This window comes from Atractosteus spatula, chromosome 14 (assembly GCF_055471065.1).
Source record: "Atractosteus spatula isolate fAtrSpa1 chromosome 14, fAtrSpa1.hap1, whole genome shotgun sequence".
Lineage (NCBI taxonomy): Eukaryota > Metazoa > Chordata > Actinopteri > Semionotiformes > Lepisosteidae > Atractosteus > Atractosteus spatula.
This window is the reverse complement of record NC_142719.1, coordinates 15,696,684-15,720,667: the sequence shown is the minus strand read 5'-3', so window position 1 is coordinate 15,720,667 and position 23,984 is coordinate 15,696,684. Positions and strand designations below refer to the sequence as shown.

General features: G+C 44.4%; 2 protein-coding genes across 5 annotated transcripts; both read left to right on the top strand.

Annotated features, from left to right (window-relative positions):
- Positions 1-4,167: 4,167 nt before the first annotated feature.
- LOC148820758 (intercellular adhesion molecule 5-like) lies at positions 4,168-15,484 on the top strand. Of its 3 annotated transcripts, XM_088931781.1 has the most exons (8): positions 4,168-4,306; positions 7,706-7,785; positions 7,920-8,189; positions 9,422-9,754; positions 12,021-12,254; positions 12,726-12,962; positions 14,103-14,372; positions 15,028-15,484. In XM_088931781.1, exons 2-8 carry the CDS (start codon positions 7,725-7,727, stop codon positions 15,144-15,146), a joined length of 1,524 nt encoding a protein of 507 aa, XP_088787907.1. In that variant the 5' UTR covers positions 4,168-4,306; positions 7,706-7,724; the 3' UTR covers positions 15,147-15,484. The 3 variants fall into 3 exon arrangements, with proteins under 3 accessions (XP_088787907.1, XP_088787908.1, XP_088787909.1); XM_088931782.1 differs by lacking the exon at positions 4,168-4,306 and having other exon boundaries at positions 7,611-7,785; positions 14,163-14,372; XM_088931783.1 differs by lacking the exon at positions 4,168-4,306 and having other exon boundaries at positions 7,611-7,785; positions 14,103-14,326.
- A 952-nt stretch (positions 15,485-16,436) lies between these two features.
- On the top strand, positions 16,437-23,940 carry LOC148820757 (vascular cell adhesion protein 1-like). 2 transcript variants are annotated; one of them, XM_088931785.1, is made up of 6 exons: positions 16,437-16,622; positions 16,957-17,226; positions 20,735-21,067; positions 21,555-21,791; positions 22,303-22,578; positions 23,399-23,940. In XM_088931785.1, exons 1-6 carry the CDS (start codon positions 16,568-16,570, stop codon positions 23,491-23,493), a joined length of 1,266 nt encoding a protein of 421 aa, XP_088787911.1. In that variant the 5' UTR covers positions 16,437-16,567; the 3' UTR covers positions 23,494-23,940. The 2 variants fall into 2 exon arrangements, with proteins under 2 accessions (XP_088787911.1, XP_088787910.1); XM_088931784.1 differs by having other exon boundaries at positions 23,396-23,940.
- Positions 23,941-23,984: the final 44 nt, after the last annotated feature.

Genomic DNA, 23,984 nt, shown 5'->3' with positions numbered 1-23,984 from the left:
AGCGGGTCAATCTGAGCCATGGTCCCCAACGGGCTGATGGGGACCCCAGCCCCCCAGCCTGCTGATCTGTGGGCAGATCTGGACCCCAGCCCCCCAGCCTGCTGATCTGTGGGCAGATCTGGACCACAGCCCCCAGCCTGTTTATTTGCAGGCTGATCTTGATCTCCCTCTAAGTGACTCTCTTCTCCAGTTTTTGCAGCAGCAGGGTGTGTCAGGAATGTGGCCGATATTACATAGCAGTGCAAGGTCAGCCACTGTAAACTAACAGTGCGAGGTTTTCCATATGGGCTGCTGGTCCTTCTCCAAAGCCACTCCAGTGGGAAATCGGTCCAGAGCGTCTCTTGTTGTACATGTTACAGAAAGGAAGGAAGGGTGGACTCTACTTTCCCAAAAACACTTCTACTCAGCTCCAACTTGAAAGAGCGGTGTGAAGCAGTTTGTTTTGTCAGCTTTGTCGCTGCTGGACACAGAGTAGCTGGTGGAAGGAAGACTAGGGACTCTCTGATCTCTGAGAAAAGGGACATTTCAGGAGAAACAGCATGAGGCTGAGTGGTGTGTGGCTGACCTGTGTCCTCATGCCCTCTTTCTTCTGTGACCTGGGTAAGTAGTTTTTCTCTGGTTGGGATTTCTGGGTTTGAAGATCTTTTCAAGTGGGTCCACTGGTAGTGTATGTAGTTGAATTAAACACAACAGAATCAATATCTTTGTGTCGTGCAATGTTTTTATCTTAGTTGTGATTCATTGAAAAAGCCCTGTGCTTCTGTATTTGTTCATTGCTGTCCTTGTCCAGGAGCTGGTAACGATTGTGGGTTGATGCTCTCTCCTCCCGAGGTGTTTGTGGGTCCTGGAGATTCGGTAAAAGTTAATTGTACGTCGCGATGGAAACCTCTGTTTCTGTCCTGGGACTCTCCTATCTCTCCCCAGTCCCCAGAGCCTGGTGTACAGTTTATAGTCTGGAGTGTCCCTAATCTGACCAAAGTGGAGGATCTTTATTTATTGTGTGTTGCCAACTTCACCGATGCAGCCCTGGAATGTAAACAAAAACTGAAAATCCACATCAAGTCTTGTAAGTATCTGCTGTTTCAGTTCTGGGCTACAAATAAGTAGGGAATTTGTATATGAGCTGATAAAAGTTTTACATACTTTTCTAATTATACCTCCCTGAGTCATCAGTGGTCAATCAATATACTGTAATACAGAATAATGTTTAGGCTCTGTATTGACACCGGAAAGTTTAAAGGCTGTGTACATACCCAATAAAGAGTGCACGTCTGTTTTTATATACTCCCAGCTCTTGAGCGCAGTTAGCAATGCCTGGAGGACTGATGGCTTTTAGTCACAATGCTGTATGCTAACAAGTACGTGGTCAGTACAGCCTGGGCAGCTGACATGTGCTCGGTTTTCAGTATACCCTGTCCAGCTGACAGGTGTTCAGTGGTCAGTATAAATGTGTAGAGGACAGGTACACAGTGGTCAGTAAATACCCCTTCTAGCTGACAGATGTCCAGAGGTAGTGTACCCTGTCTAGCTGATGGATACACACTAGTCAGTATACTGGTTATACTGGTTAGATACCCTTGTTAAGTTTTAGAAATGGGTGTATGAGATCCTCTGATCACAGAGGCCGAACGGCCTCCTGTCTTTTGTAACTTCTATTCTTCTAGCTGTCTGGAGCAGCCTTACAAGGCGGCAGGGAGCCCTCCAGAAGGAGTGTAATTACAATAGAGTCGCCGCTAGAGGTCGCTTGGGAGACAGCTTCAAAATCCTTGATTATAGTCACCTGTGTATCATTAAGTTAATGCTTGTGTTATTCTTAAAATCTTTTGGCATGCAGAGTTTTTACATAGAGTTAAATGCCAGGATTCCTGTATACAAGGGTGTGTCACTGGAGAAAGTTGAGTGTGGGGTTTTTGTTCCAATATATCCTGCTGTGTTGTGTGACGTTTGTATGTAAGAAGAGGTCAGTTTTGTTTGTGGTTAAATTTTTGGATAGGGTGTGAAGGAGTGAAAAACATTCTTTCATTCTTCTAGTTCTGTTAATTTATATTGGTGTTGGAAGTGTTTCATGTACGAAGGCCTGCCAGCTAGCACAGGGAAGGCCCTTAAACAACAATTTGTCAAAAGAAAAGCTTTTCTAAATATTTTTAGTGATTTTGTTTTTCTCTTCCAGCTTATTGTTTGATCCCCAAACAATACAGCTATATAAGCTGCATACAAAAAGACAAATTCCTAATACAAGAAATTGTATATGGCCAATAAAGTGATCTTATCATATACCAGTGCAGTAACAGTGTCAGCAGCCTGCAATTATAGGCGCCACCTGGTGGACAGGAATTGGACAACAAGACCCAAAATGGATTCAAAGAAGCCCAACCTAATACAGTATCCATGCCCAGTTACTACAGGTACAGAGAGTACTTAGGCTCCTCCTTGCTTCACTGAATCTTTCTCCTTTTTTACAGCATCGACAACCACCAGCCCCGGACACAACAATCGGAGCCCAGGTAAAACATTCAAACTCTTTTAACTTCAAACAGACCCATTTTCCTGACAAAGAATAGAATGGAAATCGTGGCTTGTGGACACTAAGAAAGGGAGAAGAGCTGGGATAAGGGAAAAGGGTGCAGAAAAAGCCTGGTTCTGTCGGCCCAAACAGGGAAGAATGATCTCCAGTCTCACAGGTATATTAAAAAAAATACAAATCTGCACCCTCAGCTACCGACTTCAGGTCTCAGGGTTCAGGTCTGCCTCGGATGCAAATTAACGAAGGATGTTCTGCGATTTCCCACAAATCACCTGTCCCTCTGAGTCTGAAGATTAATCTTTCAGAAATTACTTTCACAAAAATCCAGATATAGCCTCAAAGTCATCCACTGCAGGAATGACTTGCTCACAGAAATGAAACAGGTTGAATTAGGCAAACTCTGACTTATGTAAAATCTTGGAAAGACAGTGTATACCGTATATTAATACCTTTAGCTGTGATTGAGGTAGGGAGACAGGACCTATTCACTTTATTGAATGGTCTTAGTCATAGCTCCTGAATGATCTCGGTGAATCACCCATAAACGATGTCCCATGTTTCTTTGTGCAGAAAGAGGTAAAATAACAGCAACACCAGGTACCTTCCTGCTCCCTTTAACTTCTCATCTTCTGCGCTGCTGAAAAACATTTGTAGCCAAGTCTGTTAAGCTGCTGGACATTAATCTTACCCCCAGCATTTGTGTAAAATGTCCAGTATGAACTCCTGCCATGGACTTTCTTCTCCGTAGTAGACCTACTGTATTTGTATTGTTCCTGCAAGGTCCTGTACAGGTTTTTTTAACCGACCTTTTGTTGTTGTGACATTGAAAAAGGTCTGCGTGCTCTCTGTGCTTTCCCTTATACTGGTCCTTCCCACACTCTATAAAGCTCTGCATGTTCTCTTCAGTACTTGGCATTTTCCACGTGCTAATTTCCGATTGTATAAATTGCGCCTGTCTCTCTTGCACTGCGTTTTCAACCTAATCCATTTCCCTTAAACTCTCATTCCCTTTTCCACAATCCTAAAGCCTTCAGTTTTCTTCACGCCATCTAATTCTGTCAGATTCTGCCCGTCCCATTTTGAAATGGACCTACAGTATCTATCCTGATGGGCTCCCAGCTACCAGTGCGTCTCTTACTGCTGCTTCTCTCTTTCTCCTTCTGTCCTGGACCCTAGTCTTACAGTCCAGGTGCAGGTAGACACCACCTGTCTTCCTCTGCTGAGGACTAGAGGGCGTTTAAACACCCCTGGGACCCTGTGGCCACTGCGATGATTCTCCTGGCATGAAATGACAGCTCTTTCTCTTTGCTGTGATCCCAGCCCTAAGAGTTTAAAACCAACCCAGCAGCAGCCTCAGCCTGGGGGAGCAGAGTTCTTCTTTTGCATGAAGAAGCCAGGTGTCCGTTCTCAGGGTGTGCCTCAACGCGTGTTAATGGCCTGGTGTGATTTTGTTTCGTATTAGATCGCGGACCTGGGAAGACCAGCGGGATTGTAGTGGGATTTGTGCTGGCGGCATTGCTCTTGGGTTATTAAATGGAGGGAACTCCCAGGAGCCATATGCAACATCCCGACTCACACTGCACAGAGCCACCAGGTGTGCCAGAGGCTACGGACGTGCGCAGACAGCTTTGAAGAAGGACTGACAGAATTTAAAAATGGGATTTGGAAGAGGGACAAGCCCAACATCATAACACTTGCTTCTGCTCAACTAAAAATAAACAGTAGCCACCTAACACACTCCCAGAAATCCCTGTATTCTCATGTCTAATTGCTATATGTAAGGTGAGATTCACTACAGACCGGAAATTCGCTACAGTCCTTCCTTTAAAATTTATTATTGGTGCCTTTCTGCATTCTGTAGTGAACGAAATACATTAGTGCATTGCAGCTTATTTTCTACGATCGATATATATTCTTATTACCTGTAGTCATAGTCCATCAGTATCGTAAGGCACTCCTCAGGGTGAGAACCTTTCTGTGAATGATGTGTACATATTGTTTTCATCATTAGAGCTATAGCACTACACATTGTTGCATAAATTAGCATGCTTTGCATATCTAATAGGGACAAATTAACCCATGCCTTATTTCCAAAATGCATACTATTGTACATCATGCGCATAAGTAGTGTTTTATTACAGCAAATGATACATTTAATAACCTTATGCATGGTTAAGCTACATCTTGTTGCTTAAAGGGGAATTGTAGTCCCAATTTCTCAGACAGGTAATCAAATGTCCGCAACAAAATTAATTAATTGATGGTATTGCAAAATTTTACAAACTCTAAATTAAGCACAAAATCGTGAACTTTGTGAAAGTACTGAATGGTCGCCATGTTGTCACAAACCATGTTGTCCACATGAACTGTGATGTGATGCGGCCCTTCCTGCTCACTAGTCACTGTAATCATTAGTGTAATGTGATGTACGAGCGAGTGAGTTAACAAGTAGTATTTGTTGGCAAAACTGTCTGGAAGTCGAGAGAAATATTTCTATTGGATTAAAAGAGATGGATTCACAAGCCTGCTTCTCTACAATGTAATAGGGCTGTTTCACGTCACCCTCGGTTCTGTTGCCTCATTCTGAATCACAGACGACGATGGATGTACGGTATGGCACCGTGCATAACTAGAAATTTAGTCTCTTTTCTGCTGTGCACAGTAACGTGTAAAACCTCCAATTTACATTTTACTTTCACTGTGGTGTGAAAATGCATTCAGCAATGCTCATTCTCTCTAACCCTGAAATGTGAAAAGCACTGCGGTTCCCCTTTAAGAGCCTTTCGTGAGGCCCCAGGTGTCTTCTCTTTACATAATCACATCATAGTATCAGGCATTTGGCTTTTGTTTTCTATTGAATTGCACTTATGTCTTATATCTCTAATTAAAATAATTAAAAAATGATTTGGTTTCTGTTTAGTCTTTTCAAAACTGAGGACACAATTCCTGATTGAAAGGCCAGAAAGCATTCTCCATCACACCATCCTATCCATATATCCGTATATCTATACTTTTATTTTTGATTCCAAAGTCCCTCCTCCACATGACTTCTCCCTTCTCAGGGCAGCAGTTTGTTAGTGAGGAAGAATTTTAGCATTTACCTCTCATTAAGTGTATAATATAGTGACTATTTGCCTTTGCTCATATGCCTTTTTGCTTAGCAACAGAATAAAAGGATGATTCAAGCATATTATTTGACTTTTTGATATTCCTGCTTTACTTCCTTTTGTCTAATCGCAAATTCTTAAGAAGAGCGTGGTCAATTACAAAGAAATGTTTTGTAGAGAGGAAAACAACTCCTAATAGGGGAATTTAGAATGAGCTTTCCTGTGTGAATTTGCTGTATAAAACTGATTGCATTTACCATCTCGTTGGAGTGGTTACTCACAGATCTGTATGAGAGACTGCTCTCAGATCTGCATGATTGTATCCTCCCCATGCGCATGAATGAAGGACTCTGCTTGACCACACCTAACCTGAGTGAAGAGTTTTCTTCCACATTAGTAAACTGATAAGAATGTCACAGTGCTGTCTACAGATCAACAATGTTGTTCTGCGCTGGTTAGGTCCCCAGGGATCCCTCGTGCAGTGAGTGAGATCAGTTCCTCAGACACACCCAGTGTAAGGGGTAGTGGCTTCACTCTATGGCAGTGAAGCGGGGTGCCTAGATCCTTTTGGTATTGACCGGACAGGTATTGAACCCCAGGCCTCTACAGTGTCAGGTCGCCCAACAGGTAGGTGAGATCCCTGTTATTACTGTTCTGTACTGAGCTGTAACGCACTCAGAGCCTTCAGAGCAAGGGGCTAGACTGTTAGTTAATACAGACTGTAACTCATAGAAGCATAAGAAACCACAAGAGAGTTTGTGTTTCTTTCAGCTTGTGGAGACACGAAACAATTTTTGTTTTACACCAAAAATAACCAAGTATACTGCTAAAAGCAAACTATTTTCAAAGCTTCTAAACTGTCAAGGAAAACCAATGTTACTTCTTGATTTTATTGATCTTTCAGTCCTTTAAAGAAAGGCTTTTCAATAACGGTATCAGAATGGAACAATGACATTACTTGTTTTAGTATAAGGCTACATGAAAGAATCAGGCAATCACCGTTTTTTTTATTTCAGTTTTCTATATTACATAACAAATGCACAGTAACAAAGAATGGTATTCAGGCAGTTAAAAACTGAGTATAAAAAGTTTTCTATTAATAAAAAGTGTGTTTTTTTTATAATTAATAGTATTATTTAGAAAGAAATGAAGCACAGCAATTCAACTTTTAATGAAGTTATGTATATACAGTACATTGTCTAAAGTGTAGAAAAAACCAATAGCTTACAAAGTGCTGGTTACTGTACATGTGCTGAATATAAAAGACAAGAAAATTGGAAAAAATGCATTGCAGATTTCAGAACTCAAGTTCAAGCTCACCCAATAAATTGCTTTGGAGGACTTTTTAAAAGTGTCTGGGGACTCCGAAATGCCTAATTCCTAATAACCTGTGGAATTGCATTGGATAAACCGAAGCCTCCTGCTGTTTCATAGCCGAAAGCAATGCAAACAAATCCAGTCCCAGGCCAAACCAAGGACTCAAGGGGGCGATTCCGAATCTCGAGATGGCGCATCATGAAAGGAGCTATAAAACCACCGTTTATGACAAAGGCACGATTTGATCAGGTGAAATCAGTGGCATTCCCAGATCTCCATCGACAAGGCTCTTATTCCCAAACTCCTGTCACAGGAAATGGAAGTGAACAGGCTTGGCAGGAATGCAGGCCCGTCTACCGCTGATACACTCCGTCAGCGTTTCCATGCAGAGTGCCAGTTTAGAGGGAGAAAATGTATTACTAATTATTACCATTATTATGATAGTTGAAGCTTTTATCTAAAAATAAATGTCAAAATAACATTTTATCTAAAATCTGGGAGAAGTGTTTGCTCAAGGCTGAAGTACCCTGGGACATTGGAGCTTCCAGCTCTGAATCCAGAGTCCCTGACTGCCAATCCAGGCTGATGTTTCAGGAAGGAAACAATGGGTGTTGGCCACATGGTACGATGCAGAAAAAACAAAAGCCCCTCATTTCGGTATTTCCTTTCCCTTCTTTGCTTTTGTGAACACTATACTCACAACTGACACTGCTGGCAGAAAGTGCTGAGTGCTCTCTTCTTTTTTTTTAAAAAAAAGGGAATATTCAGGAGAGGGAATGAGGTTGTGTGATCCATGGATTATCTGTGCACTGGGACTTCTCTGCGTCCCACATCTGGGTAAGGCATTGTTTTGGAACTTTTCCATTATACATACAGGGAGAACTGGAGTTTTATTGTCAGTAATACTGATACTTGCCTCTGGGCATTGTGCTTCAGTGTTGCTGGAGGAAAATACCTCTGTTGTTTTGCAGGAGCTGCTCCAGAGTGTCCACTTGAGATCAGCCCTCAGAGAGCTGTGGTGAGGTATGGGGACCCAGTGACAGTGAACTGCACTGCAACACAGACAGCCAGAGGAATGGGCTGGGAGGCTCCAGTTGGGTCTACAGGCATGAGAGAGGATGTCCAGTCTGTCACCTGGAATGTCAGCAGTCTGACTGATTGGACTGCAGAGCCTTATTGCTACATAAACGTCAATACTGAGCTCAAGCAGTGCAGGAAGAATCTCAACATCAGTCTGTACAGTGAGTAGCCTGTTTAAATTGTTGTGAATTGAAACTGTTGCTTGTCGTCTTGAAGAATGACAGGGCTGGTATAGTTCCATGCTATCCAAAGCATGCGGCTCCTCTGTGTCAGGCTTGGTGGGAAAGTGAGGCTGAACCCTAACCTCATCTAAATCATACAGACATGCAAGGATCAAACCTTCATAGGTCAGCATAGATGTATGTTCTCTCCATGCATTTTTTTCCATTACTAATGCTCATGGACAATAGAATGGAGAAAGATAGATAGATTCTTTATTGATCCCGTGAGGGAAATCCACAATGGTTAATGTCGAACAGGCCTGCATTGCTTAGCAGAAATGGCAAGAGACACTGAGGAAAATCACGTTCTCTCCCTGGCCAAAATAATACGAGTGATGATAGTACTATTATGTGTAGCAGAGCCATTCTGCCTCAAGAGGAGGAGAGAGAAACTGCTTCACCAGCTGAATTACGGGCTGTATTTCGACAGGCCACACTGTGCAAGCCGAATGGCCTCCTCTCATTTGTAACTAATCTTTTGTCCTACACTCCCTTGTGCATTTGGACAGAAGCATATACTAAATTCCTTTATATTATTATACATCTACAGCCCGCTGGGCAGTTTCAAACGTAATCACATGATGCAGGACAGCCACAAAAGCAAGACTGGAAAAGGCAACGATATCTTTTCTAATATTTTCCACAGAGAACAGTCTGACCTATTGTAGACCACTGACTGGGGTACGTCTGTTTGTGTTTCGCTCCACAATCACTCAATAACAAAAAAGCTCCTCTATTGACGTCAGCCGCAGTAATGTAACACTGCCCATGTAACCTGAAAGCTCTCCAAAGCAGGAGCTTGTTCTCAAGGAGGACTCTGGCTTCACAAAAGCAGAAATTTGAGCAACGAGAAAACTAACAGAAATGAGTCTCCGTGCCTTCCCAGTGTATCCAGACTCTCCTAACTCTGTCAATCGCTTGACTCCTGCCCTCTATGTGGGGAGAGGAGGGCAGACGTGTGCTGGAAGCAGAGAATGGGCAGTAATGTGGCACATGAGCACATGACATGAGTGTATCTAATAAGCTGTGTAAATTCATTTTTGGCAGAGATGCCCTGAATCGTTTTCTCATGCTTTCCTGTGGCTACTTCCAATTTTCAATGAGTGTGCTTCATGTAACGTGTCTAACACAATGCTCTCTAAGGCTATTGTGTTTCATGTGTTTTTCTTCAGAGTCCCCGGACAGTGTCTCTCTCAGCTCTGACAGCCCAGTGGACCAGATGGTGGAGGGGAGACAGTACCAGCTGCAGTGTGCGGTCCAGAAAATCGCTCCTGTTCAGTACCTCACTGTGAACTGGTACAGAGGACAGACACAGATTCACAGTAAGACCTTTTTTACCAACACTACAAGAACACCTGTGAATGTGTCTGCGACCCTCCTGTTCACCCCTGACAGAGCTCACAGTGGACAGCGGCTCACCTGTGAGGCAGAGCTCAACCTGGGCCCAGAAGGACCACAGCCCCCTCCTGCAACGAGATCGAAACCCTTGGAGGTTACAGTGCTGTGTGAGTTTATTCATATCTTGTATTCAGTAAGGAGCAATGCTGTAGGGTGTTTATGTCAAATTATTATAGTTTAAGGAGGTTTTAACATTTTTCTTGGTCAGCATCACTAACCATTCTTTCTACTGCTAAAATGTGTTCAGCATAGGTCTGAGGGAGTGACGGAGCTCTGAGAGCTTCATGAACTATGCAGAAACATCCAGTTCTTTTTAAACAGACAATCCTAAACATTATTATAGAAGCAATCAGGAATTTAGAAAATATAACTGTGCCATACTGCAGAGTGCAAATGTTAGATCTTTGCTCACAATTTCTGAGCTGTATACAGTATGAACAGCATTGGTCTTCATCGCACATGTAGTACTTCATCTACTGGTGACATGTTTTATGTCACAACACATCTATCATAGTCCATGCAAGTACACTTCATCTAGGTATAATGTTATACGGTACCTGTTATGCCGTGCTCACCAGACTTGAGCCCCATTGAGCACTGGTGGGATGATTTGCGATGTCGAAATGATGATGTTTTGCTAAACATCTAAGGCTTAGAGACCAGTGAACAGGAACATGTATGTCCCAGCTCTGTGAGAAGAACAGGACAGAGAAGCCTTCAGCAGGATGAGACGACATGTGGAGTCTGGTGTTTCTATGGAGGGGTGGTCAAACCCTGCACTACATGCACAGCACTCTGTTGATCATTCCTTTTGATGACAGATGTAAATCAGTATAATGAATTGACCTCTATCATGTCTGTCAATGAAATATCAGTGAACCCTGTTTCATCCTTTTCCTGGTAATAACATTGTGAATTTGTTGCAGTTCTAAGGGGTAAGTCTCTTTTGATGCTTAAAATGGTTTCATTTCTATTGAAAAGAGTTTATATGAAGTCCAGATTTCAGTGTGACAGATAAATTGCCTTATGAATCTAAGCATTTTATTTGAAGAATTTATCAAGGCTTCAGAGATAATGTTTAAACTTTATTTTTTATACATTTGCTATAATAATCGCTGCTCTTGCTTGACTGAGGCGATGAGGTGAACCCAGGTGTAAGGTGGAGCAAGCAGGGAGTCAGATGTCAGTTGTGAGAACAGATTGAAACACAGTCCAAGCTGTGATCAGGAAAACAAACAAAGTTCGTAGTCACTAAGAAAAGACCAAAGGAAAACCAGAAGCATATCCAAGGCACAGGCATGGGCACAAGCACAGATATGGGCCCAGACACAGGCATGAGCACAGGCATGGGCACGAGCTCTGGCACAAACACGGGCACTGGCATGGGCACAGGCACAGGCACGGGCCCAGACACAGGCATGGGCACAAGCACGGACACAGGCATGGGCACGGGCATGGACACAGGCTCTGGCACAGACACAGGCACGGGCACGGGCCCAGACACAGGCATGGGCACGGGCACAGATATGGGCACAGGCACAGGCACGAGCACAGGCATGGGCACAGGCATGAGCACGAGCACGGGCACAGACACGGGCATGAGCACAGACACGGGCATGGGCACGGACACAGACATGGGCCTGGGCACAGGCACAGATACGGGCTCTGACACAGACACAGGCACTGGCACAGGCACTGGCATGGGCACAGACATGGGCACAGACACAGGCACATGCACGAGCATGGGCACAGACACAGGCACGGGCACGGGCACAGACATGGGCCCGGGCACAGGCACAGACATGGGCACAGGAACAGACACTGGCACAGACACGGGCAAAGGCCAAAACCAGAAAGACAACCACTAGAGAGCAGGGGAAAATCCAAAACAGATACTAAAACTAGGGGAAGGACTGTCTAAAATTGAGCAGAGACAAGTGGGAAATCGGGTGTGAAATATCCCGTGGAAACAAAGTAAACACTGATTTAACAGCGGACAGGTGGGACTGATTTCCTGCCACTTCGTGTTCGTGTTGTCATGGTAATTAATTGACAGGTAAAGCAGCAGAAGCGTTGGTTGCCATGGTTGTCTGGATGTGTCTTCTGGTAGACTGTTGTGAGTGAGAATGATGTTCACATCTTGATATCAAACAAAAAGGCTCGCTTGTTGCTGAAAATATAAAACTACTGTATTGATAGACAAAAACTGTGCCAATTGGTCAACTAGGAAGAAACAGAATTGGACTCTGGGCGGTGTTTAAATCTTTAGACCAAATGTAAAGTGTACTTCTGTTAGAATACTGACATTTTTGTTCAAAGAACTACTGTCATATATGGTTTATTTCAAAAGCCAACTCCGTCTTCAATCCACAGACAGACCTGTGGTCACTTGTCCTCCCAGCGCCACTGTGAAAGAGGGTCAGATTCTTGTGAGCAGTGTCCTCTGTACAGCTGTGGGCAACCCTCCCCCTGAAACCCAGTGGTTGATAGATGGGCAAGAGATTGAGCCCGATGAGCCCCTGTCCAGGAGAGATATTGGACAGTTCACTTTTGAGGCTGAAAACAAATATGGAAAAGTGACACAGAATGTGATCATCACTGTGGAGTGTAAGTAATGTCTTAAGTCCAATGTATTTTTTTCTAATTAATCTGACTGATGCTTTTATCCATATCCACTCAAAGGTTGTGTTTATTGCTGTTTTTCTTACTGCACACAAATGTTGCAAACTCCTTAACGCAGACGTTAGACGCCTGGGTAAAGTGTCTTGCTCCAGGGTCCAGTGTTTGGACCCATAACTTTGGGGATAGTGGGGCAGGAGGTCTAGATTCTTAACCACTAATCTAGGCTGCTGCCTGGGAGGGTTAATGTTTGCAATTTTGTGAATCACCAGTAGTACACCCAGCACAGCTGCTAGGGCAACATAGAGCAATCAAAACTATTAATTAAAAAGATAATTGAGGACAGAGAGGCTGCGTGCCCTGCCACATTCTCGGCCGAGGTGAATCCTTCAAACTGCAGAATGTAAAAGGATCACTGGTCTGAAATGCCCTATTGTAACCTGCATCCTCAACCCACAGATGGTCCTGAGATCACAAGATGTCCTACCAGCATTGCTGTGAAGGAGGGTCAGAGTCTCAAGAGCAGTGTCCCCTGTACAGCTGTGGGAAACCCTCCCCCTGAGACCCAGTGGTTGATAGAGGGGCAAGAGATTGAGCCTGATGATCCCCTGTCCAGGAGAGATATTGGACAGTTCACCTTTGAGGCTGAAAACAAATATGGAAAAGTGACACAGAATGTGAACATCACTGTGGAGTGTAAGTAATGTCTTAAGTCCAATGTATTTTTTTCTAATTAATCTGACTGATGTTTTTATCCATATCCACTCAAAGGTTGTGTTTATTGCTGTTTTTCTTACTGCACACAAATGTTGCAAACTCCTTAACGCAGACGTTAGACGCCTGGGTTAAGTGTCTTGCTCCAGGGTCCAGTGTTTGGACCCATAACTTTGGGGATAGTGGGGCAGGAAGTCTAGATTCTTAACCACTGCTCTAGGCTGCTGCCTGGGAGGGTTAATGTTTGCAATTTTGTGAATCACCAGTAGTACACCCAGCACAGCTGCTAGGGCAACATAGAACAATCAAAACTATTAATTAAAAAGATAATTGAGGACAGAGAGGCTGCGTGCCCTGCCACATTCTCGGCCGAGGTGAATCCTTCAAACTGCAGAATGTAAGAGGATCACTGGTCTGAAATGTCCTCTTGTAACCTGCATCCTGAGATCACAGGATGCCCTACCAGCATTGCTGTGAAGGAGGGTCAGAGTCTCAAGAGCAGTGTCCCCTGTACAGCTGTGGGAAACCCTCCCCCTGAGACCCAGTGGTTGATAGAGGGGCAAGAGCTTGAGCCTGATGAGTCCCTGCGCAAGGGAGATACAGGACAGTTCACCTTTGAGGCTGAAAACATAGAAGAGTGGTAAAGCATGGGAGCAACATTGTAAACTGTAATTTTACAGTTTTTTTACTTAAATTCTCAGGCACAGCATTTGTAGTTTTCAAATGTCCTCCAAAACAGTCAGGTTAGAAAGAGAAGTACTGCAGCAATGATCACGCATGCGTTGTATTTAAAATGCATTTGCTTCAATGCTGTAAAAAGTGGAGCATGTGGTGTGTGACACTCATTTACTCATCTTCTTTATTGCACATTAGTCCTCTGTGACTGACAATTTCAGACTCCTAAGACAAAGATAGTTTTCTGTTACTTTTCATGCAGAACTTTGTTTTATCATTTCAGTAAAGGAAACAACCCTTGACTTAGGGTTAAATGTTTTTTCACAACAGCAGATTAGACTGTGTGCACTGTAAAACACATGCATTTGCCAGACAGATATGCTTTTCTTCAACATCAGAAATGGTGTCCATTACCATTCCTGCTGGAATTCTGGTTGTTTTTTCCAGACCAACCTGAGTTTCTATGGTCAGAAGAAACTATACAAACTGTCCCCGGTAACATAACAGTGTTGGTCTGCAGTGCTGATGGTAACCCACCCCCAAGATACAACTGGACTTATTCTACAGCTGATAATGTGGCGTTAAAGTACACAGACAGAGGGTCCACTTTCACCATCAATGGAACCTCTACCAGCAATATTGGGATATACACCTGCTTCGCTACAAATGAGGTGGGAGAAGCTCAGAAGACATTTAAGGTGGAATTTACTCCAGGAGGTTTGTCTTTAATGTTGTTCTTTTCACACGCATTCATGAATCTGAAAGAAACGTGTCCACAGTGTTACAGATATAGCATCGATCACCAAAACCCCAAAGCTCCCCCCCAAAGTTTTTCTGACTTTTTCAAGAGGTCACATTTCTTATTGTCCTGGACAGCATCTTCAGGTTGCAAGCTCCCCATAAAGACTTCAGAACCTCTCTCTTTCCCAGAAGGCAGGGCAGACTTAGGAGACTGAACTTCTGGCAATATGGAGAAGTTGACAGACTTGAGCAGGTTGTCATATTTTCTCTCCAGTATGCTCGGTCAGTCTTGCAGACACACAGCGAGCCTTGCTACTCTCCAGCAAAAAGCAAAGAATCTGTTGACTTGCAAGCATCCTTCCTACCCTGCCTTCTCTCAGAACTGAAGTATAAAGTCTGCTTCTTTTTTGGATGCTTACAATCCTGGATCAGTGGTTAGATTTCACCTGGAGCCCATTCCCTGTCCTTTGCCTCTGGCTCTTACACTTTCAGATAAGCCTGCATTAGCCTTGATTTGCAAAGGCAAGGATTGTTAACAGTTCACGTCTCAAAACAAAAACAGCTGATCAGCTGCAATACTGTCCTGAGAAAGATTCAGTGACCCTGCTGTGATTTTTTTCCCCTTTGACAGGAAACATTGGGAAGAAAATCGGCATTATAATTGGAGTTGTGCTGGTGTTGCTGCTCATAGGTGTCATCTATAAATTTGGGAATGCGTCATCCCTAGTAAACTGTAGGCAGTTCCACTGACACTGCACAGAGCAGCCTATGGAGGTGACCCCAGCAATTGTTAACATGGCTTTGAAGAAAGACCGGCACCACTTCTGAGACATCTGAGCTGAGGAGACTGGCCTGACTCCGTGTGCTGCCTAGTTTCCACCAGCTGACTCCAGCCTGTTGGCTGAAGCTCAGGAAGGGACTGCTGTTTGTCTACTGCAAGGGTCGAGCTAGACATTTCACTCTTATTAGAAGCACAGTGATACGGGGCAAAGAACAGCATTGGAACATGATCAGAACAAGGGTATTTTAAAATTAACTTCTTTTCCAGTTTAAATGTACCTACTGTACACTTCAGCTCAATAAATGTGTGAATAAATAACATTTTGTTTTGGTCTCTTCTATACTATATTTGGCTTAGCTCATCTAAGCAGTTGATTCCCAGTTATGTCCATATGGGAAAGAGAATTAGACAATTATGAATGTCCTGACTGGCACGCGGTATGTGAGAGTACTCTCTCTTTCTCTGAAGCTTTGTACTGGAGCTAATCCACTTTAATTTTGCACGCAGAATATTGTTTAATTGCAGCTAAGGAGTCCATTGCATGTGACCCTGATATCCTTAGATCTCTCTCGGCCGAATTCTTTCACAGAGATTGCTCTTACGCCAGAAAGAATTGCTGGGTTCCAGCTTTAAAGGGCACGTGCAGTACCAGGACTGTGCTGCCAGACACTTTTCTCTGAAACTCCTTCCATTAACCAACTTTGGCAACAAGGGAGTGGCCAGAACTGGGCTGTGGACTTCAGAATGGAGGGTTGTGGGTTCACACCCAGGCTGGGGACAGTGCTACTGTGCCCCTGAGAAGTGTGCTGAACCCAGGCTGTACCCAAATGCATACACTGGTGCCAATATTCTAATACACAACTGAATAAAACCGAATAAATCTCAGCACACGATGTAGCTTCTGCATAGCATATGTGTATTGATTCCACCTTGGGGCTCAGAGGAGGGAACAGTATAATCAGCTAATTATGACCCCAGTTAAAGGATCATAATGACTCTGCACTTCCTGCTGATTCTCCAGATCTGCATTCACCTTCAGTCCTTCCACCACCTGCAGGAAAGTGCGGGTGATGCCACCTACCGTGTGGGGTAATACTGCAGTGGGAGAAAGCAATTTGTCGGCAGACACAGACATCTCATGGAGCCGGTATCACAAAGATGAACACATGGTTAACTTCGCAGCTACAGTAGATTCAGGGAAGGAAGGAAGGGTGGACGTTTGGTGTTTTGTACAAATCTGGAAAACGCACACAGCACGTCAGTGCGCACTTAACGGTCTTATTACCAGCTTGTTTATTCGAGTTGCTCCATAAGCTGTCCTGAGCACAGCTCGTAGCAGGAAGGCAAACTTTTCTTTTCTCAGAGGGATATTTCAGGAGACAGAACAAGGATGGGTGTTCCGTGGACTGCCTGCATGTTTGGACTTATCTTTGCCTCTACTTTGGGTAAATCATTTTTTGACTCTTGGGGTTTATACCGGGATTTTTCTGTGGATTGGAGCAGCGTTTCCCGAATCCAGATTTCTCACCTACTCCTAAGGGACTGAAAAACAGACAAGTGATGTCCTCCTTCAGGGCAATAAGTTAAAAATAAAAAGTTGTGCCAGTTCCCTGAAGGATCCACTTTTCACCCAGGAAAGAGAATCAATATCATTATAAAAAAAAAAAAACAGGCAAATGAAATCCTCAATCCCTGTAAAATGTTTTGGTCAGTTTTTGTCAGCAGATATCGTGTTAATTTTTTCCCTTTTACGTCAAAGTGAAAACTCTTATTTTGCAGAAGCTGTTCCAGAGTGTCCGCTTGAGATCAGTCCTCAGAGAGCTGTGGTGAGGTATGGGGACCCAGTGACAGCAAACTGCACTGCAACACAGACTCCCAGAGGAATGGGCTGGGAGGCTACAGCTGGGTCTACAGGCATGAAAACAGGTGTCCAGTCTGTCACCTGGAGTGTCAGCAGTCTGACTGATTGGACTGCAGAGCCTAAGTGCTTCGGAAACTTCTTTACTGAGCCCAGGCAGTGCAGGAAGAATCTCAACATCAGTCTGTACGGTGAGTAGCCTTTTATATGTGCTGTGAAATATAGTGCATAGCAAGAACACCAGAAAAAAAAATCATTGAATCAAACCTTTATGTCAGCAAAGAAATGCGGCGTGCTTGCTTCTAGAGCAATCTAACGCTTTAAAACGCATTCACTTTCTGTGCATTTCTTCCTTTATAGTGCCCACGGGTTACAAGATGGAGTAGTATTGAGTTCAAAGGGGTAATTTTACAGTCCAGGCTTGGAGCAGCAGCGGGCTGTTGGGCTCTTAGGGCGTTGTGCAGTCTTACAAACGCTCGCAAAAAGACCAGCTTGCGTTTCCTTAGGATTCATAGATTTAGGCGGAGGCAGCGGATAGACGCGTCTTTATGAATCAGATAAAGACCCCTTCCGAGCTTTTCAAGAGCCTCTTGCTACCTGATCACGAAATCCACTCAATAAAGAAACGCGCATGTCACACCAGGAACCACTGTGTAGCTGATATCCTAACAACTCATTTTTCAAACGCATGCAGTAACATACTACATACTTTAACATTTTTATGTGCACTTGTTCCCCGTTTGTAATGTTTCATCTATGAACCAGATCAGGCTTCTACAGAGTCCGTGTGTCTGTCGGTTTTCAGTCCATTCCGGCTCTTTATGATTTTGTCACCAGCAGCCATATCACCCTGCAACTCCCAACTGGCAGCCCACTGAAGCTAAGCAGGTGTGAGCCTGGTCAGTACCTGGATGGGAGACCTCCTGGGAAAAACTAAGGTTGCTGTTGGAAGAGGTGTTAGTGGGGCCAGCAGGGGGCGCTCACCCTGCAGTCCATGTGGGTCCTAATGCCCCAGTATAGTGACGGGGACGCTATACTGTAAAAAGGCGCCATCCTTCGGATGAGACATAAAACCGAGGTCCTGACTCTCTGTGATCATCAAAAATGGCAGGGTGTTTCTCGAAAAGAGTAGGGGTGTAATCCTGGTGTCCTGGCCAAATTTCCCATTGGCCTTTACCAATAATGGCCTCCTAATAATCCCCATCTATAAATTGACTTCATTACTCTGTTCTCCTCCCCACTGATAGCTGATGTGGGGTGAGTGTACTGGCACACTTTGGCTGCTGTCACATCATCCAGGTGGGGCTGCACACTGGTGGTGGTGGAGGGGATCCCCATTACCTGTAAAGCACTTTGAGTGGAGTGGCCAGAAAAGTGCAATATAAGTGTAAACAATTATTATTATTATGATTAATTAAACCAACTGATCAGCTTCTCCCAGCCCATCGATTGCTGCTGCTTTAAAGAGACCTGGAGAACCTGAAGATACCCTGGCCCTCCAGGATCAGGATTGGTTGCCCCTTGCTGCAAACAGATGGATGAGAATAAAAATGAAGATACTTTTGCAGAATTCACAAGAACAGTCTGAAGAGTCCTGCTGGCATGCTGTAGTCATGGAGTGAAAAGAATGGGTGTGGTTCTACAGGTTCTACACACAGGTGTTCAAGGGCTGTTTTGATGTTAAGTTACATTGATGGTCCAGTGTTGCCCTGGCGTTGATACAGTTTCGCACCTCATTCTCTGAGATTCCTGCCCTGATCAAAGGCCACCTTAGCGCAGACATTGGGGCAACTGCCACACCATTCAGGGGTGACATGTGGGGTTGCAAAACAGGTGTGACTGTGCCTGTGATCGAGGGGGGTAGGCCCTTAGAGCAGGGCACGAACAAGGCATCCTTACAGCTGGCCCACTGCGTACAGCCATTTCCTGAACGAGCCCAGAGCAGTTAGCTCTGCCCCCACCCAAAACATCATGGGGACACTTCCACCCTCTGAGTCCAGCCCTGGTTAGGAGAGCTTCAAAAATCCCCCAGTGAGGACAGAACCGAGGACAGGAGCAGACTCCAACACCAGTGACTGAGAGCAGAGGAGGAAGGCCCCAGCATTGTCTTCCTCCCCCCTGTACCCAAACACTGGACTCAGACACAAACAGGATGGGGGGGGGGGACACCAGGCACACGCTGTTCAGGACGGATGCCAAGAACTTCACCGTTAACTCACTGTGGCGTAAGGAGGCACCAGGTTACCGACTGGGACAGGTTCCGGAGAGCCTGGACTGTTTGTGTGGCACACTTGGTTCTGGTACCTGGGGTCAATTGGACAGCTCTATGACCAAGTCATGGCACATCCTCTGTGCATTGGGTGAGCTGGGGTATGGGAATTGATTACTGTTCATAAATGGGATATTACATATGATAATTGTCTTGTCCGGTATCTGGCTGCACTGGTGGTTCTGGGAGATGAAGAGAGCCTGTGGCAGAGGGTAAAGGGCGCTGGCACAGAGCAAGAGCAGTTCCTGCATGTAGGGGTCACCCAAACTGTGACACTATGAGATCTACATCGTTACAAATGGGGGGTTACGAAAATGGTGAAAATCAGAGACTGACCATGCGGTTTAGTCAATAAGTAAAATAAATATTCATGACCCCCAACTTGTATGTGATTTCTCCAGAATATACCTGAGCGGAGAGTATAATTAGAGGCAGTGAATTCTCTGGCACAGCTTTGGTGGAAAAAAAAAAGTAGTAATCCAGGCACTCTTGGATAAGCAAATGTTTATTAACAATGACAAAACACAAACTACACTACATATAACAAAACACACAAAATACAAGTTACTCTATGTCCAGTATTTACAAACATGGCGTTTCAGAGGCCTGACATTCTAATCACCCAGAAAAACTCCAGACTTCTACTACGAATAAATACTCTTAATGCCTAACAAGCCAAACAAGAGATAAGCTGCCTTTCTAAAGGAATGCAATACAACCTGCACTTAAATCTCTCTCTCTGCACCCCAGATGCCACATACTAAATGGGAGCCTATAACCCTATCCATAAAAATGCACCCTAAGCAGGAAAGACGTTTCTAACTGAGGTATCTTTTACCCTGGAAACCCAAGATCCCTAAAAACCCAGAATAGCAATCCCTCTCTAACAAGGTTCAAATACTTACTGTAGCTCCAGTCAGGTTTGGATGATCATGAAGTAGGGGCTCTCGCCTGGCGCAAGCTTCAAGTTTTGACTCCTCCAGACTCTTGTCTCTCCTCTCTCTCCTCTTCTTGTTGTCCCCCTTCCTTGTTCTTAATGTGATCTTATATTGTGTGTTTCTATACTGCTCATTGGCAATCACAAACTTTATTTAAATCTAAAAAACAGTCACCTAAAGCTGTAACAATATATTTACTTTCACTGTGAAATACTCAAAATGAGGCATTTCCCCTGTGCCTAGAACTTCAAGCTTCAGAGCAGTTTCTCCCACAGGCTGAAGAGCAGACTCTGTGGCGCGTCCTTTGTTGTTTCAGTGAACGGTGTCTTCCTTCTCTTTAAAAAAAAATAAGGCACATTCTTTGAGCCTCGCGTAAGCACTGGGCTCGTAAAAAAAAATGACCCCAGACCAAATTAAAATATAGCATTGAGCTTGGTAGGGAATGTACTGTAACTAAAGGAAAAAACATCACCATTTTTTCTACCTTTGCAGAGTACCCAGCCAGTGTCTCTCTCAGCTCTGACAGCCCAGTGGATCGGATGGTGGAGGGGAGACAGTACCAGCTGCAGTGTGAGGTCCAGAACATCGCTCCTGTTCAGTACCTCACTGTGAACTGGTACAGAGGACAGACACTCATTCACAGTCAGGACTTTTTTACCAACACTACTAGAACACCTGTGAATGTGTCTGTGAGACACCTGTTCACCCCTGACAGAGCTCACAGTGGACAGCAGCTCACCTGTGAGGCAGAGCTCAACCTGGGCCCAGAAGGACCACAGCCCCCTCCTGCAAAGCAGTCTCATCCTCTCCGCATCAACGTGCTGTGTGAGTTTATGTAACCTTGTCATTTGTGATTCAGTTATTCTGTTTGGTGTCTCTGTTTTATTGGTGTTCTGCTATTGGGCACTTTGTCAAAAGCATTCTTCTGCATCACTGATATCCCACTAAGTGGTGAAATGTGTTCACTTCAGCTCTACACGACTGACTGTCATGTTTTCAGATTAAACAGGAATTTCTTTTTCTTGTTCATCAGCCACAGCCAGAGCACCACAGAATTTAGAACTAATAAAACTACGCCAGTTCGACAGACTGCTTTAGACTTCGTACAGTGACCAGGACCAGATGACACAATACTGCTGCTACTTACTGTTTTGTCATATCTTTTCTCTGTAGGAATGTACTGAGTAGGCTGCATCAATAGGACAGTATACTCTGTAATTTGATAGCTTGCATTAGTATTCCAAATTCAGATTTTACTTTGTTGCAATTAAGGATAATTTGATAGAACTGAATTTTATACTTTTATTCACAGATGGCCCTGAGATCACAGGGTGTCCTCTCAGTGTTACTGTGGAGGAGCATCACAGTCTGCAGAGCAGTGTGACCTGTACTGCTGAGGGCAGCCCTCCCCTTGAGACCAGATGGGTCAAGGATGGACAGCAGATTGACCCCTCTGTCAAGCTGAACAGGACTGATGGAGGACAGTTCACCTATGAAGCTACTAACACACAGGGGACTGTGAATCACACTGTGACGGTAGAAGTGAGATGTAAGTTTTCACAGAATATCCAAAAGCTCTTACTGAAGCACTGATCCAGAGACAGTGCAGGCTTCACAGCTGCTGAACCGAATATATTCCCTGTTGTGTCAACCAGGAGCACATGTTTTCTCTAAAAGAAATTATCTGTTTCTCAAGAGAATATCAGTTATTATGTCAGGTTAAGCCTTGTGTCCTTAACCTACAAATGGCCCTGAGATCACAGGGTGTCCTCTCCGTGTTGACATGGAGGAGCATCACAGTCTGCAGAGCAGTGTGACCTGTACAGCTGAGGGCAGCCCTCCCCCTGAGACCAGATGGGTCAAGGATGGACAGCAGATTAAGCAGATCAAGCTGACCGGGACTGATGGAGGACATAAAAAAAACATAATTGGAATAAAGAAAAGAAAGAATCACACAGTGAATCAGCACAATAGAGCCAAGACTGAAACAAAATTGTTGATAAAAGGTAAAGCGAAGTGATGAGAGGGCGAAATTTAGAATTGTTAATTGTTTCTTCTAGACAAACCTGTGTTTCCCCAGTCAGAAGACACTATACAAACTCTCCACGGTAACATAACAGTGTTGGTCTGCAGTGCTGATGGTAACCCACCCCCAAGATACGACTGGGCTTATTCTACAGCTGATAATGTGGCGTTAAAGTACACAGACAGAGGGTCCACTTTCACCATCAATGGAGCCTCTACCAGCAATATTGGGATATACACCTGCTTCGCTACGAATGAGGTGGGAGAAGCTCAGAAGACATTTAAGGTGGAATTAAAAAATCACGCCCCCGGTAAGTCTCATTTAGCCCAAACCTTTTCTTTTTCCACCGAGTCAGCTACAGAATGTTTCATGCACAAATCTAACCACCCACTCTGTTTCCCTTTCACTAATGGAGTACTAGGAGGAGCCGGAGCCCAGTGAATCCTAGCTGGAGCTGGCGGTAGAGCTGGAGACTCTGCATTTAAGGATTGTGGGTTCGAGCTTCCCCTTGGGCAACGACAGGCATTCATTTATTAACAGGAGACACACATTTACGCTAAGGGTGGTGGGGGTATGGATCAAGCTGCCCAGCCATGTTGCTGAAGCTGATACCCTGGCCTCTTTCAAGAAGTTGCTAGATGAGCTGATGGATTCATTAGATGCCCGTTACCAAATGGGTTAGATGGGGCCAAAACTTTCTCCTCTCCTTTGTAACCTTCCATTCTTCTGCACACCAGCTCACTCTCAGTCCCACAAAGTTCACACTCACACTCAGACGAAACTCACACTCACAGTTCACAGACACTTGCAGACAGCTCACACTCAAAATCACACTCAGACATACAGGCACAGAGCTCACAGTGGCTGCCTCTTGCAGCATCAGGTTTTGTCCCCCGATAAAACTGAACAATATTCCCGAAGCAGCGACCTCCAACTTGTTTTGTGTCGCTGGTACTAGCAGGTCTATCAGATTTCAAAATGGGATGTACTGATGTTCTCTGTATAACAACTAAAACAGCACTTCTAAAGAGCCATTTTCAGTTTTGCTAATTAAGATACATACAGTATACGTTTCCTTGCCCGTAATCGTCTAACAGTGTTTCCATGTTTATTTTGTTCTGGTACAGTAGGTGTCTCCGCCTTGGTCGGCTGGATAGTTGTCGGACTGGCGGTTTCTCTGATGTTCGTCGGAGGAGCTACACCTCACCCGTTCCGGCTTAGCTGATGACCTTGCTGATGTTCAGGAGCAGCGACAAAAGCCCCGAAAAGACCGACACCCCCAAAACACAAAGGAAAGTGCAGGCTGGGCAAAAGCGGCCACAAACAAGAGACACTTGGCAAATGAACGCGTCGCCCGAAATCTCTCGGTTAGTGGAACGAAACTGTCGAAAGATGACTGGACCGTGACGCGAGGTTAACATTTATTAATTTTTAAAATATTTTATTTTCTTCGTGCCTTCCTTGTCTTCCACAGTTTTTAATACACGCGATGTTAAATATCAGAACGGCAACGCTTTGGAGCATCGAGATACTGTACAGTAAATACCTGTCCGCTATTCCAGTCGCTGCTGTTACTTGTAAAATCCATGTGCCGTCAATGCTAGCATGACTTCATTAAGCACATTTAAAACGGGCTGTTGATACCTGGTTTGAATAAATCTACTTGTGACGCTCTGTAAGAGAAAACAAAGTCTGTTTTTCGGTGTTGCAAAGGCG

What these genes read in the sequence shown, in the direction of transcription:
- LOC148820757 (XM_088931784.1), top strand. Translation starts at nt 16,568, where the DNA reads ATGGGTGTTCCGTGGACTGCCTGCATGTTTGGACTTATCTTTGCCTCT. An exon ending in TCTCAACATCAGTCTGTACG is followed by an intron (nt 17,227 to 20,734) that starts GTGAGTAGCCTT and finishes CTACCTTTGCAG; the next exon opens with AGTACCCAGCCAGTGTCTCT. An exon ending in TCTCCGCATCAACGTGCTGT is followed by an intron (nt 21,068 to 21,554) that starts GTGAGTTTATGT and finishes TTTTATTCACAG; the next exon opens with ATGGCCCTGAGATCACAGGG.
- LOC148820758 (XM_088931781.1), top strand. Translation starts at nt 7,725, where the DNA reads ATGAGGTTGTGTGATCCATGGATTATCTGTGCACTGGGACTTCTCTGC. An exon ending in CTTGGAGGTTACAGTGCTGT is followed by an intron (nt 9,755 to 12,020) that starts GTGAGTTTATTC and finishes TTCAATCCACAG; the next exon opens with ACAGACCTGTGGTCACTTGT. An exon ending in TGTGAACATCACTGTGGAGT is followed by an intron (nt 12,963 to 14,102) that starts GTAAGTAATGTC and finishes TGTTTTTTCCAG; the next exon opens with ACCAACCTGAGTTTCTATGG.